The sequence below is a fragment of the Carlito syrichta genome, unplaced genomic scaffold, assembly GCF_000164805.1.
Source record: "Carlito syrichta isolate Samal-C Ts95f unplaced genomic scaffold, Tarsius_syrichta-2.0.1 Scaffold309891, whole genome shotgun sequence".
Classification (NCBI taxonomy): domain Eukaryota; kingdom Metazoa; phylum Chordata; class Mammalia; order Primates; family Tarsiidae; genus Carlito; species Carlito syrichta.
In genome coordinates this window covers 156909-173018 of record NW_007253987.1, presented here as the reverse complement: position 1 = coordinate 173018, position 16110 = coordinate 156909, and the positions used below count along the sequence as shown (strand labels likewise).

Genomic DNA, 16110 nt, shown 5'->3' with positions numbered 1-16110 from the left:
GTATCAATGTAATCATAAGTTTTGTGATTTGTATAACTTTTGCGTAATGCGGTATGTCTTAGGCCTTGTAAACTGCCTTTACTCTATGGTAAGCTTGATGAACGCATCTACTGGGCCCTACTGATAAAAGCTATGAGATGCCTCTGCTCCCTGGCACCGGAAAGTCTGGAGCGAAAAATGTCACTATCGATAAATGCGACTAAAGCTTAAGTTGTATACAATGCTTTGCTGGTCACATGGCTAATGTATAGGTATTAACAACTCTGGACTTATAAAAGTGAACTGTAAAAGCCTGGAGGGTGAGCAGACCATTTTAGAAAGACCTCCATTCTGGCTCTGCTCCCGGGATTCGAACTCAGAAATAAGCTTCTTTCTTTCAGTTCCCTACCCCTTTGATTTATCGGTATCCAGGGGAGCAGCCAAGTATGACTCGGACCACACAGGCTCAAGCAATCTTCCTGTGTCAGCCTCTGGAGTAACTGAGAATAGACTTGTACCACCATGCCCAGCTAATTTAAAAACATTCTTTCTTTCTTTCTTTTTTTTTTTTTGAGTTGGAGTCTCACTCTGTCGCCCAGACTGGAGTGCAGTGGCCGCTCCCGGCCACCGCAGCCTCGACCTGCTGGGCTCCCGCGAGCCTTCCGCCTCAGCCTTCCAAGTAGCTGGAACTACAGGCGCGCACTACCACGCCCGGCTGATTTTTTGATTTGTTGTAGAGATGAGGTCTTGTCAAGTTGCCCAGGCGGGTCTCGAACCCGCGGGCTCAGGCCATCCACTCACCTCAGCCTCTCACAGGCGTGGGATGACAGGCTGAGCCGTCGAGCCCGGCTTAAAAACATTCTTTTCGTAAAGATAAGTTCTTGCTACGTTGCCCATGCTGGCCTCAAACTCCTGGCCTTAAGGGATCCTCTTGCCTCGGCCTCCCAGAATGCTGAGATTACAGGCGATTGTACTCGGCTTGTCCTTCCTTAAAGTATCGACAGAGTAGTCAGTCAGTAGCGTAGAAAGGCCAAGATTTTTTCAGTACAGGCTGGCCCAGACGAGGACCTGTGTGAAACTGGATCAGAGGGTGTGATCTTGGAACCTGAATCCCCCTTGGCACCAAGTGTTGTTCTAACATTCTACCCTGCTTGTTTTTGATTCTGGCCCCTGAGGGATTTACTTGTTTTACATACTGATTCGTTCATGGAAGCGCTGCTCATTTGCACTGACATTGGGGATTACACGTGGAGAATTATTAAATATAAAGGGAACAGCCTTGTAGACGGGAGAGGGAGCATGACTCAGAGGGCTGGAGGTTTGCAAGACAGAGGCCTGTCCCTCGCTTCCCTACTGAGCCACGGTGTGTCCCAGGGCTGTGGATCCCGTTTGTGCCGGAGCAAGAGACAGGGAGTTTGGTTAATCACAGGGGCTTTTCTTACGGGTTAAGTAATGAGTGCGATGAACAATAGCAGAGAATGCTCAGTTACCCACCTGTCGCGCCTTGTGCAGCTCATTTTCAGTTCTGTGTTGATCTCCACCCATAGCTCTCATCCCAACCCAGATGGTATCTATTTAGGAAATTCAGGAAACTCTTAATATTAGCATAAGCAGAGCAAGTTGGGAAATAAATGAGTGCAAAGCAATGATCTAATGCGATAGAAAAATGAATATAAATGACTTTTCAGTTTTCTAGGCCATGGGCTCATGAAGTCATTCAGGAAGTATCTGCCAAGCTCCTGCTCAGTGCTGGGCATCGAGGACCCTTCCCAATCCCTTCCATCTCGAGGCTCCCGGTCGAGAGTGGGGGACATGCACCTAGGCTGAGACCCTGGATAAGGACGTGTGTCCTGTTCCTACAGACGCTGGTAGCCGAGGATGCTTTGGTTCCAGACACTTCCTCTTCTACGTGCGAAACTCCTCAGAGACATTTCACCTCTGCTCTTTGTCACCCTGCGTGGGGAGTGTGTCTCTCCCACGTGAGCACAGTGTCTCTTTTCCAAATGCAAGCACAGGTGCTGGGGAGGCCACCGGCCAGCTCCCTGAGAACGGAGGTGCTCTGTCTCCTGGCCCCAGTGCCTGCGAGGGTGGGGCCGGCATCCAACGGGTGCTCACTGTGGTTAGTTGAGTAACTTCGATCCCCGTCAGCAGCTTGTTATCGTAATCAACATCATTCTGGTTTTTAAAAGGAGGAAGGTAGGGTTCAGAGAGGTCATTCAAGTCCAGGGACACACAGCTAAGACGAGGCAGTACCAAGGGCCCAGCGGTGGCCTCTGCCTGGGTGCACTGTGCTCTCTCCTGCCGTTGTGCTGCCCGTTAAGTGGCCGGTGTAGAGAGCAGGACTGGAAGCAAGGGTCTTGCTGAGAACCTAATGGCATGTGTGTCTGGAAAGGGCCAGGCAGCCTGCATGGACTCCTAGACTCTGCTTCTGCTCTCTGTGACCATGGGTGGGTCAGCTGATCTCCCGAGAGGTGATCTGCTCGTCGGCAAAGCTGTAACAACAGCATCTTCACCTTGGGTCCATAATGCCACCTTGGGTGACAAAAATGACAGTGTCTGGGGGTCCTGTACATTCATAACTCATAGTGGTTTATTTTATTATCATCAGCAAGCATTTTTATTTCTTTTTTTTTTTTTTGAGTTGGAGTCTCCCTCTGTCGCCCAGACTGGAGTGCAGCAGTCGCTCCCGGCCACCGCAGCCTCGACCTGCTGGGCTCCGGCGATCCTTCCGCCTCAGCCTTCCAAGTCGCTGGAACTACAGGTGCGCGCTACGACGCCCGGCTAATTTTTGATTTATTGTAGCGATGAGGTCTCGCCAGTTGCCCAGGCGAGTCTCGAACCCGCGGGCTCAGGCAATCCACTCACCTCATCTTCCCAAGGCGCGGGATGACAGGCTGAGCCACAGAGCCCGGCTGCATTTTTATTTCTACGACTATTGTATCTGCCTGTAAATCCATGAAACTGGGCATACATTTCTAGATCGTGTCGTCTGTTACCATAAGTGACCTTCGGGACTATTCAGAGGATCTGAATCTGTGCCAGGCGCAGGAATACAACCAGGATTCCTTTTTCTGGAGTTGCTGTTATCTAACTTAGAAAAGCTGAGGTGACATATTCTCTAGTGCTGTTTCTAAAAATGTGAGGGCTGCTGCGTGGCAGCACGGTTGGTTGACTCCCTCATGCTGTAAGTGCCGTGTTAAGATTCAGGAAGTGGGAGAGTCGCCCCCACCTTTAAGGCAGACGGCAGTGGGTTTGTGCCTCTGGGTCCACGCTATCCATTGCTGTGTCATTTTTCTGCTGATACATTTGCCTCCCCGGCTCCATAGAGGAACCAAGTCCTGTTTTGTCTCCAGCACCAAGCACACTCTGTTGCACATGCGGGGTGGGCTTAGTGATTTTTTTTTTTTCCTGAAGGAATGAATTACATGAGGGTAGGCGTGAAAGGAGATGAGCATAGCGCAACACATATCAGGATCAGGTACTTGGTTGCTGAGGAATGTGGAAGTCATGTGACCCTGTGTTAATCTATAAGCAAGAACATGCAGCTTCATGCTTCTTGATGAGAGCTGAGATAAGTACCAGTGAGCAGATAAGTTCTAGCTGTGCTGAAGGAGCTTCCTTGGGAGGAGGGCGTAGGTTTAATTTGGCTTCTTTAGGACACTGAGTTTGTGCGTCAGTGTCAGAGGCTACAGATACTTGCTTCTCTACAAGGGAAGGTGTCCTCGATGGGATTCCTTTAAAACACAGACATGCTACAGGACAGGTTGGCCATGTTAAAATATTCAAGTCAAAAGTGCAGCTTCACCTGGTGTGGTAGCTTATACCTGTAACCCAGCATTTTGGGAGGCTGAGGCAGAGGATCATTTGAGGCTAGGTGTTTGAGACCAGCCTGGGCAACAGAGCGGGACCCCATATCCATAAAAAATAAAAAATAAGCTGGGCATAGTGGTGCGTGCCTGTCATCTACGCGGGAGACTGAGATGAGAGAATCACCTGAGCCCAGGAGTTTGAGGCTGCAGTGAGCTATGATTGTACCATTGCACTCCAGCCTGGGCGACAGAGTGAGACTTTGTCTAAAAGAGATTTTTTTTTTGAGTTGGAGTCTCACTCTGTTGCCCAGACTTGAGTGCAGTGGCTGCTCCCGGCCACGGCAGCCTCGACCTGCTGGGCTCTGGCGATCCTTCCGCCTCGGCCTTCCAAGTAGCTGGAATTACAGGCATGTGCTACCACGCCCGGCTGACTTTTTTTGGATTTATTGTAGAGATGGGGTCTCGCCAAGTTGCCCAGGCGGGTCTCGAACCCGTGGGCTCAGGAAATCCACTCACCTCGGCCTCCCAAAGCGCTGGGATTAAAGGTTGAGCCACTTGAGCCCGCCTAAAAGAGATTTTTTTAAAGTGCAGCTACCTAGTGCATGTGGCAGACAACCTTTTTAATATGTTCATAAAAATAGTACATGCTCACTAAAGAAACTTTAGAAAAACGACTGACAAAGAAGGAATCTCATCATTTAGAGATAAAAGCATATTGATGGCCATTTTCCTGTTTCATTTCATATACATGTTATTTTTATAATAGTTCATAATAGACATACTGCCATAAAACCTGCGCTAGAAAAAAATAGCAGTGAGTAGTGAGCCTTTTTCTATGATGATGTGTCTCCCTGTGTGACCTTATATTTCGTGTCTGCTTAGGACTGTGCCATGGTTCACTATACGGACCTGTATATGTGAGAGCACAATTAGGGTGTTTTCAGTTTGGGGTTGCTAAGGAAAAATGGAGTATTTTCATGGCTAATCTTTGTGTAGACGTGTGCATATTTATGTATAATTTGTTCTTAGAAATGGGAATATAGGATCCAAAGTTATATTACATTTTAAATCTCTTTTCTCTTCCCTCCTCTCTGCAAAGAATTATGGTTTGTGAAAATCGTTGCCAGTTTGTTAGGTGAAAGATGGCTTGGATTTACATTTAAAGCCATTTTTGATGACAAATACTTTTCTTTTGTTGTTTTTTTGTTTTGATTTGGAGTCTCACTCTGTCCCCCAGACTGGAGCGCAGTGCAGTGGCACGCTCCCGGCCACCACAGCCTCGACTTGCTGGACTCCGACGATCCTTCCGCCTCAGCCTTCCAAGTAGCTGGAACTACAGGCGCGCGCTACCACGCCCGGCTAGTTTTTAATTTATTGTAGAGATGAGGTCTTGCTAAGTTACCTGGGCAGCTCAGGCAATTCACTCGCCTCGGCCTCCCAAAGTGCTGGGATGGCAGGCTGAGCCACAGAGCCCGGCCTGACAAATACTTTTCTTAACACTTTATAATTCCTTTTTTGGTTGTTGTTTGGTTTCACTCTCTTTAAGGCAGGATCTCACTATGTTGCCCAGGCTGGTCTCAAACTCCGGAGCACGAGCAATCCTCTCACCTCAGCCTCCCTAGTAGCTGGGATTACAGGTGCACATCACTGCAAACCTGGCTGTAATTCCTTTTGGCATTTCTGATGGGTGGGCTTGTTTTTTCTTCTTGATTTGATAGAAGTTTCTAAGTGAGCAACACAATTCCTTTTTCTGACATATGTGGCAATATTTTTTCCCAACTTGTTTGCCTCTTAGTTTTAGTTGATGGTGTTTTCTCAGACACCGCTTTCTTGAATTGTTGACATGGTTGCTTTCTTCTGAGTTAGAATTGAGTACTTTAAGAATGAGCATGTCATTTTTTGATGAAAATTTCCAACAGTCCTCCTGTGAAGGCAGCTCACCAGCATACGGCCCACGCCTGTGCCCACATTCCTACCAGCGTCACTGTCACCAAATATGTCAACTCCAGCAAGAATAAGAGACGGAGCCAAGCAGGTTTTAAGTGGTTTTGACAGATTTTTAGCAAATCTTGTCTAAGACGTTCTGACCTAAGCAGCTGCAAATCAGTCACACCTCTTTTTAATCTCCACAGCCAAGATGAGTCCTGGAATTTGGCCCTGTCTGGATGGTCCAAGACAGTGTTGTCTAATAAAATAGAATTCAAGCCATATACATGATTTAAAATGATCTTGCAACCACGCTAAAAAGTTAAGAAGAAACAGGTGAAATTAATCCTAGCAATATATTTAATTCAACTCAATATGTCCAAAATATTATTTCAACGTAGAATGAAAGTAAACATAAGCAGTGAGTCAGCTTGCACTCTTCGTTTTCATGCTAAGTCTTTAAAATCTAGTGTGTGTTTTATACGATCAGCACATCTTAATTTGGGTTAACCAGGTGTCACCTGTGGCCAGGGTCTGCTGTGTGGGAAACTACAGGTCCGATAATAGATATTTGGCGAAGGGAAAAAAGCAAAAGCCCCAGGAGATCGTCATTAAAGCAGAAACATACATCAGGGACCTCATCCTAAGAATAAGTAGATCTCTTCCTAAGGATGGGAAGGAAGGGCTGGGGCCTGCTTGGCGAAATTTCAGCATCTCCACACCTGTACCGATATGCCCGTGTTCTTTTAAGGGCCAGCGGTGATGACACCCAAACCCCACGCAGAATGGAGCCAAGGCCACTGGAACCCACCACTCAGGACAACCTGCACGTGTCTATCGCCAGACGAGACTGGCTTCTTCAGGAAAAGCGGCAGTTACAGGTGAGCAGGGGAAGCCTCTTCAAAGACATAGGGGGGTGTTTTTCTTACTCATCGAAGCCAAGCACAGCCACGTAGGCCTTTGCTGTGCCTGAGTGTAGCAATTAGAGCCTTGGCTGTCAACCTGGGGAGGACGGAAAGGAGAGATGGTGAGAATGACTGGAAGGCTTGTAGGACTCTCATCACAAATGAGGGTTGAAAGCTCAGTGTCTGTACCTGTTCTAGCCATTCCTCATTACCTTTTGAATATACTTTCATCGTCTGCCAGGGCGATTTGTCACCTCTTATCCTTTTGACCTTTAGAAGCTTCCTTTGAAAGGCAGAAATAAATCTGTGCTGGGAGAATCCTTGGCAGAAATTCCTTTCACGGTGGACTGTGACAGCAGTTGTTAAGAGGCAGGGTTGTAAGTCTGGACCGGACAAGGCAGGCACATCCAGGGTGATTAGCAGGCTACGTGGAAGCCCAAGGTTGGCCCGGAGCAGTGGCTGAGAGTTGGCTAAGACTCATCCAGAGGCTAGAAATTTGGGTGTAGCGCCCAGTTAGAACCAGAGGCCAGCCAGGGGCTCCGGAAACTGACAGGCACCCCAGAGGCAGGTAACCTTGAAACCGGAGGCAAAAGTCGTTGCAATTTGAAAATATCTCCAGTAAACGGGGCTTACACATTCAATAACGTCACTGTAAAGTTTGGATAGCTGAAAACGTGAAATCTGGTTTCTGGTTTTTAACAACACTCCCCAGTGAAAGGTCTACACAATTCCTGAGGATGTCAGAGTGTGCAGAAAATAATTTTATCCCAGGATACTTGTAGCACTCTGGAGAAAGGGCTTGAGTATTTATTTGCTCAATGGAAGGTATTTATTGAGGATCTACTATGTGCCAGATAAATGGAAAAGTTTGGGATTCCTGGGGAGCTCGGGTTCGACTGAGAGTGGGAGTGGGGAGATAGACAGTAACTAATCAACATAATAAATGTCCAGATTGGGTAACTGGCATGTTATGGGGTGGTAAGAGCTGTAATGTGAAGAGTAGGGAGATGAGGAGATGACGTCTACTCACTGAGAAGCGAGGTTGAAGCCAACGCTTGAAAGAGAAGAGGGAGTGGCCCTTGCAGAAACCTCTGGTCAGAGTTTGCTGGGCACAGGGACAACCATGTGAAGGCCTGGGAGGGTGTCTCGTGTGTTCAGAGGGCAGCTGGGGGGCTGGTGTGACCCAAGGAGTGTAAGTGAGAGGGAGGATACAGGGGAGGAATTCCAAGACAAAGGAGACCTTGCGGGGACTTGGGCTTTTCTCCATTGCAGGGTTTTAAGCCCCAAAGTGACATGATCTGAGCACGTTGTAAAGAATCGCTCAGACCAGTGAGGAAAACAGTATGCAGCCTCTTTCAGAAATTAAAAGTAGAATCCCATATGATCCCGCCATCTCCCTTCTGGGGATAGACCCCTAAAATTGAAAGCATGGGCTCAAAAAGACAGTTGTACTGCCACGTTCATGGTGGCATTATTCACAATAGTAACAAGGTGATAACCACCCAAGTGCCCAGGGGTGGATGAGTGGATAGCCAAATGTGGCATGTACGTACAGTGGATTATTACTCATCCATAAAAAGGAAGGAAATTTCGACACATGCTACAACATTGATGAACTCTGAGGACGTTATGCTAGGTGGAATAAGCCAGTCACAAAAAGAATCAATTGTATGGTTCACTCATATGAGTGAGGTACCTTGAGTAATCAGATTCATAGAGAGATGGGAAGTAGAATGGTGGTTTACCAGGGCCTGGGGGGAGAAGGGGAATGAGAAGTTGGTGTTTAATGTGTACAGTTTCAGTTCTGTAAAGGGATGGATAGTGGTGATGATTGTACAACAGTGTGAATTTACTTAATACCACTGAAACCTACACTTTAACAGAGTTCAGATGGTGAATTTTATGTTATGTGTCTCTTACTGCAGTTTAAAACAACTGAAAAAAAGAAAAAAAAATAGGGTGTGGGAAGACTGAGGTGGGAGCAGGGAGATTAGCTGAGAGATTTTGTCAATAACACCGCAATCTTGGTGTTATTGATGCCTGGGCTGGAGGGCTGTGGCACACTCCCGGCCACCGCAGCCTTGACCTGCTGGGCTCAGGGGATCCTTCCGCCTCAGCCTTCCAAGCAGGTGGAACTATAGGCACGTGCTACCATGCCTGGCTAATATTTTGATTTATTGTAGAGATGAGGTCTCGCCAAGTTGCTCTGGCTGGTCTCGAACCTGTGAGCTCAGGCAATCTTCTCACCTTGGACTCCCAAAGTGCTGGGATTATAGGCGTGAGCCACCGCGCCCGGCTGGGAGGATGCTAATTGAAGAGTTTGATTTCTATTCCAGAATCATACAAGCCGTGAGATGATTATCTGCTGTAATGCTGTGCACACGATGGGTGTCAGTTACCTGCTGCTTGTTTTAGTCGTTGACCTCAAGATCAGATGATACATTCTGGATTATCTGAATTTCAGTTTGCTGTATTTGTGAAAATTAAATTTACTGAATATTTTTATGAACATTAAACTGCACGGCACTGTCTGCAGCATCTTATTGTTCTCTCAATCCTGTAGATTTAAGAAGTGGAGCTTTTTGTCTTTCTCTCTACTTCAAGTTCTCTTGTTTGGAGACAGACCAGCCAAGGCTTGTGTGCTTTTCTTGTTTTGGTGTGTGGCTAATGTTACCTGCTTAGCGTGTATCTCACGTGCACGGTGCCTGCTGTCCTGTGTTCTAACTCTTCCATCTTAAACGGAGTCAGTCATTTATATATTTGCAGGGTTCTTCCAAGTCAAATTCTTGGCTCACCCCCCATAGTTATTTAATGCTTGGGAGGGAATGTTTTTCCTTATGCCAACTCATTAGAAATATAAAGCTGGCATGATTTTTCCAGTTCAGCAAACCTCCAGAAATCTGCCGGCCTCGGAAGGGGAGCTCGTGGCTCTGGTGCATACGGCCAGCTCTCATCTAAATGAGTCATTAGCCGCAGAGTAGTTTGCCACGAGCAGGGTTAACTTATAAAATCTGGTCTCCTCATGTTCTGCAGACAGAAATCAAAGCCCTCCAAGCAAGGCTGTCTGTGCTGGAAGCCAGAGATCAACAGCTGAGAAGGGAAATAGAAGAGCAGGACCAGCGACTCCAGTGGTGGGACTGCGACCTGACGCCTCTGGTGGGCCGGCTGTCCCCGGGCCAGCTGCAGGAGGTCAGCAAGGCGTTGCAGGACACCCTGGCCGCGGCCCGTCAGATTCCCTTCCGCACAGAGCCGCCCGAAGCCGTCAGGAGGTATTGGCGATTTCCTGGCTGATTCTGGGTTACTCACCTCACCACCCGTTTCTTATAATGACTTTGTCTGCTGTCTCTCGTCTCTAAATAGTTTCCAAGCAGTCTGTGTTTTTCAGTCGAAGCACCGTCGGAGTTTGTGGCAGGGACGTTCTTTGGCTTGTGGGGCGGGCCTAAGCATTCCGAGTGATGCCACATCCGGCCACCCATCCTGCTTAAGACCAGCATGCCTCCCCACTCCACCATGCACCCTTCCCACTTCTACACGCCCCGGGGGCTTCCTCTCTCCCGTTGAGAACTATTGGCGTTCAGTCGGTTAGAGATTCTGATGCCAGCCTTTGCTCTGTTGATCATCTGGAGAGAGGTGAGCTATGCCTCTCACCCAGGAAAGAGGTGAGCTGTTTGAGAGAGGGAGACTCAATGACACTGTTTGATCTGGAAGAATGGGTTGTTCTTGGTAGCTAAGACTTACTGGGTGCTTGCTATGTGCTAAGCTTTACTCTGTGTGTTGCTTCTTTTATTATGTCCATTTTACAGACGAGTAAAAGTTTAAGAAGGCTAATAATTTGTCCAAAGTCCTAATTTATAAGAGAGAAAAACAGATGCGTAAACTTTTTTTCATGATTCTGAAGCCACCGATATAGCATTCCCTCGAATAAACAATATAAGCTGATTACTACCACCATCCTTCCTTTTACTCTTAGCCTCCTCAATAGTTGAAGCTGGAGCAGGAACGGGTTGAACTGTTTACCCCCCTTTAGCAGGGAACCTAGCTCATGCAGGAGCCTCTGTAGACCTCACTATCTTCTCCCTTCACCTAGCAGGAGTATCTTCCATTCTAGGTGCTAATAATTTTATTACAACTATTATCAACATAAACCCCCCCACTATGTCACAATATCAAACCCCATGATTTGTATGGTCTGTATTCATTACCGCCGTTTTACTCATGCTCTCTCTTCCAGTTTTTTTTTTTTGAGTGGGAGTCTCACTCTGTCGCCCAGACTGGAGTGTGGTGGCCGCTCCCGGCCACCGCAGAGTTGACCTGCCGGGCTCCGGTGATCCTTCCGCCTCAGCCTTCCAAGGAACTGGAACTACAGGCGCGCGTTACCACACCCACTTAATTTTTGATTTATTGTAGAGATGAGGTCTCACCAAGTTGCCCAGGCAGGTCTTGAACCCGAAGGCTCAGGCAATCCACTCACCTCGGCCTCCCAAAGTGCTGGGATTACAGCCTGAGCCATGGAGCCCAGCCTCTTCCAGCTTTAGCGGCAGGAATTACTATACTTTCAACTGATCAAAACCTAAACACAACCTTTTTTGATCCTGCTGGGGGAGGGGATCCTATCCTCTATCAACACTTGTTCTGATTCTTCGGTCACCCTGAAGTATATATTCTTATTCTCCCTGGGTTCAGCATAATTTCACATATTGTAACCTACTACTCTAGGAAAAAAGAACCATTCGATTACATAGGAATAGTTTGAGCCATAATATCTATCAGTTTCCTAGGTTTTATTGTTTGAGCCCATCATATATTTACAGTGGGAATAGATGTAGACACTCGAGCATATTTTACATCTGCTACCATAATCATTGCCATTCCTACTGGCGTAAAAGTATTCAGCTGGCTGTCAACTTTACATGGAGGCAACATTAAATGATCTCCTGCTATACCATGAGCCCTAGGCTTCATTTTCCTTTTCGCCGTTGGCGGCCTGACAGAAATTGTCCTCGCCAATTCTTCCCTTGATATCGTCCTCCATGATACTTATTATGTAGTAGCACATTTCCACTATGTTCAATCAATGGGAGCAGTTTTTGCAATTATAGGAGGCTTCGTCCATTGATTCCCCCTATTCTCAGGATTTACCCTCCACCCAACCTGAGCCAAAACCCACTTTGCAATTAGATTTGTAGGAGTAAACCTAACCTTTTTCCCTCAACACTTCCTTGGATTATCAGGTATACCCCGGCGATACTCCGATTATCCTGATGCATACACTATATAAAACACCATCTCCTCCATAGGCTCATTTATCTCCCTCACTGCAGTTATACTGATAATCTTTATAGTCTGAGAAGCCTTCGCCTCAAAACGAGAAGTCTTAGCAGTTGAATTACCCAGCTACAAACCTTGAGCGACTCCACGGCTGCCCTCCACCTTACCACAAATTTGAAGAACCTACCTATGTAAAAGCATCATTAGCAAGAAAGGAAGGAATTGAACCTCCCAAAATTGGTTTCAAGCCAACTCCATAACCACCATGACTTTCTTTATTAATAAAATACTAGTAAAACTATTACATAGCTTTGTCAAAGTTAAATTACAGGTTAAACCCCTGTGTATTTTCATGGCACATCCTCTCCAATTAGGTTTTCAAGATGCCACTTCCCCTATTATAGAAGAACTACTCCATTTTCACGATCACACTTTAATAATCGTTTTCCTAAACAGCTCACTAGTACTCTACATTATTACCCTCATCTTAACAACCAAGTTGACCCACACAAGCACAATAGATGCACAAGAAGTAGAAACAGTATGAACCATCCTACCAGCCATCATCCTTATCCTAACTTCTCTTCCTTCCCTACGTATTCTTTACACAATAGATGAAATCAATAGCCCATCCTTAACCGTTAAAATTACAGGTCACCAATGATACTGAAGCTATGAATACACCAACCACAAGGATCTGAATTTTGACTATATATATAATTAAATTAAAATTGGGCAAGTGATTGTTAATTGATTCATCTAAGGGTCTTACTTACAAAGATTATTTCATATTTATACCATACTAATTCTCTATTATAAAAACTATTTTAGAGCTGGGCTCGGTGGCTCAGCCTGTAATCCCATGCCTTTGGGAGGCTGAGGTGAGTGGATTGCCTGAGACCGGGGGTTCGAGACCCGCCTGGGCAGCGAGACCTCATCTCTACAATAAATCAGAAATCAGCCGGGCATGGTAGCGGCTGTAATTCCGGCTACTCGGAAGGCTAAGACGGAAGGATCGCCGGAGCCCAGCAGGCGAGGCTGCGGTGGCCGGGAGCAGCCACTGCACTCCAGTTTGGGTGACAGAGTGAGACTCCAACTTTAAAAAAAAAACTATTTTATAAATATATGGCTTTATACATTTTTACTATTTCTTGTAACTAAAGATGATTTGAGATGGTCCTTTCAGTAATTAAAATTTCTGTAATTTCCAAGTTACACATGACAGAAAAAGCCATGAATTTGAAAGGGAAGCATTACTGCACTGTACCATGTGGTCATTTTAAGAGTTCTTCCTTTGAATTTTTTCCATTAGTGGCAGAGATTAAAGAAAATATTGATGATATCTTATTGTGCTCTCTCTCTTCATTTCCAAATCAAATCCTATACATAAGAAAAGTTTGCCTGGAAATATTTTTAATCACTATTTTAAAAGAATATATTGAGCCTCCTAGGTCCATCAGTTTTCAATTAAAGCAAATTTCTCATTTGTTTTCATTCTCTTTCAGTCTTTTTCTTTTAAGATTAGCTGCCGACATTTTTCCTGACAATGAATTTATCTGCCTTTTACTATGCTGCTCGAGTAACTAAGCTCAGAAGAAGGCAAATTCTAACCAATTTTTCTTGTAACCCTAAACCGCCTTATACCTCTTCCCAACAACATTATCTGTGACTGCGAAGTTATAAGCTTATCTGAATACCTAATCAAAGTGCAAAAGTGCTCAGTAAATAGAAAAAATTTTAGATTATGTCTACTTTTATTCCCTTTTTTTGCCCTTTAAAAATTTAAGTATCAAAAATTTAAAAAGATAAAAAAAGACACTACATAACGATAAAAGGTTAAATCCATCAACAAGAAATATCCATCCTAAACATATATGCACATAACACAGGAACATCAGCATTTATAAAGCAACAACTAAGTAAACTAAAAAAAGATATTGACTCTAACACTATTATAGCAGGGGACTTGAATACCCCACTAACAGCCCTAAATAGATCAACGAGGCAAAAAATTAACAAGGAGATACAGATCCTAAACTTAACACTTAAACAAATGAACTTAATAGATACCTACAGATTATTTCACCCAACATCACAGAATATACATTCCACTCATCACCACATGGAACATATTCCAAAATCGATCACATTCTTGGCCAAAAATCAAGTGTAAACAAATTCCATAAGGTTGAAATATTGCCATGCACATTCCACCACAGTGGAATAAAAATAAATATTAACACCAACAAAATTTCCCCAAAGCCCACAAAGACATGGACACTAAACAGCATGATGCTAAACAACTACTGGGTCAACGTAGAAATCAAAGCAGAAATTAAAAGATTTATGGAAACAAATGAAAAGGAAGAAACATCTTACCAAAACCTCTGGATTGCCATGAAAGCAGTACTAGGAATTTATATCTCTACGAGCACACATCAAGAAAATGGAAAAGTCACAAGTTGAGAGCCTAATAAATCACCTAAGAGAGCTGGAAAGAGAGGACCACCAAAACCCCAACTTTAGCAGAAGAATCCAAATCACCAAAATAGGAGCCCAAATAAGGGACATAGAAGACAAAAATACCATAGAAAACATCAACAAAACAAAAGCTGGTTTTTTGAAAGAATTGACAAGATTGATGGACCCTTAGCCAGAATGACCAAGAAAAGGCCCAAATAAACATAATCAGAAATACAAAAGATCAAATCACAACTGATCCTGAAGAAATACAAAAGATTATCAGAGATTACCATGTACACCTATGTGGAAACAAACTTGATAACTTAAATGGAATGGAGGACATTCTGACATCACACAATCTCCCCAAGTTGAAACTAGAAAACATTGAGACACTAAGTAGACCAATAACAACCCAAGATATTGGCACTGTCATATGAAAACTACCTGCAAAAAAAAGTCCTGGACCGGATGGCTTTCCAGCAGAATTTTACAAAACGTACAAGGAGAAGCTGTTACCAGTCCTACTGAAACTATTCCAGGTAATTGAGAAAGATGGACTTTTCCCCAAGTCATTTTATGAAGCTAACATCACACTGATATCCAAACTGGGTAAAGATCCAACAATAAAAAAAAAACTGCAGGACAATATCCCTTATGAACATAGATGCAAAAATCCTCAACAAGATTCTAGCAAATCAGATCCAAAAACACATCTCAAAAATCATCCACCATGACCAAGTAGGTTTCATCCCCAGGATGCAGGACTGGTTCAACATTTGCAAGACCATTAATGTAATTAAATACATCAACAGATACAAAAACAAATCCGGCACACGCTTCCTTCAAAATACTAAGTGCCATCTACGATAAACCCATAACTAACATATTGCTAAGTGGACAGAAACTGGATGAAGACAAGTCTACCCACTCTTACCACTCTTGCTCAGCATTGTGTTGGAAGTCCTAGCTTGGGTAATTACACAAGGAAATCAGGGGTATCCAAATAGGAAAAGAGGAAGTCAAGTTATCCCTCTTTGCTGATGATATGATCCTATATCTTGAAAATCCAAGAGAATCTGTCAAACATCTGCTTGCACGGATAAAAGAGTTTGGCAAAGACTCAGGGTACAAAATAAATGTGCAAATGACAGTTGCATTCCTATACACCAACAAGCAGGCTGAGACCCAAATAAAAAGCATAATCCCATTCACAATAGCCACACACACAATGAAATACCTTGGCATCTTCCTAACCAGAGAAGTGAAAGTCCTTTACAATGAGAACTACAAAACACTGCTCAAAGAAATACAAGAAGACACAAACAAATCGAAAAATATTCCATGCTCATGGATAGAAAGAATCAACATTGTAAAAATGCTCATCCTACCTTAGACAATCTACAGATTCAATGCAATATCCATTAAATAACCAATATCATTGTTCTTAGACCTAAGAATGACAATACAGAAATTCATATGGAAGCATAAATGACCACAAATAGCCAAAACAACCCTTAGCAAAAGAAACAAAGCAGGAGTTATCATACTTCCAGACTTCAAACTTTACCATAAGGCTACAGTAATCAAAACAGCCTGGTATTGGTACAAGAGGCATATAGATCAATGGAGCAGGATAAAGATGCCAGAAGTAAAGTCTCAATTTCTCAACCACTCATCTTTGACAAAGCCTCCAACAACAACCACTGGGGAGAGGAGAAATTATTCCGCTGGAAAAACTGGCTGATCACATGCAGAAGATT

General features: G+C 44.5%; 1 protein-coding gene across 1 annotated transcript in view; it reads left to right on the top strand.

Moving 5' to 3' along the window:
• Window positions 1–16110, top strand: part of LOC103270643 (disrupted in schizophrenia 1 protein-like) — a gene marked incomplete at its 3' end in the record, with an annotated part of 105205 nt that overhangs the window by 87616 nt on the left and 1479 nt on the right. The window contains 4 exon segments of the mRNA XM_008068183.1: window positions 6466–6595; window positions 9653–9888; window positions 12959–12971; window positions 13911–13937. Of these exon segments, the coding sequence (XP_008066374.1) occupies window positions 6466–6595; window positions 9653–9888; window positions 12959–12971; window positions 13911–13937 (406 nt within the window).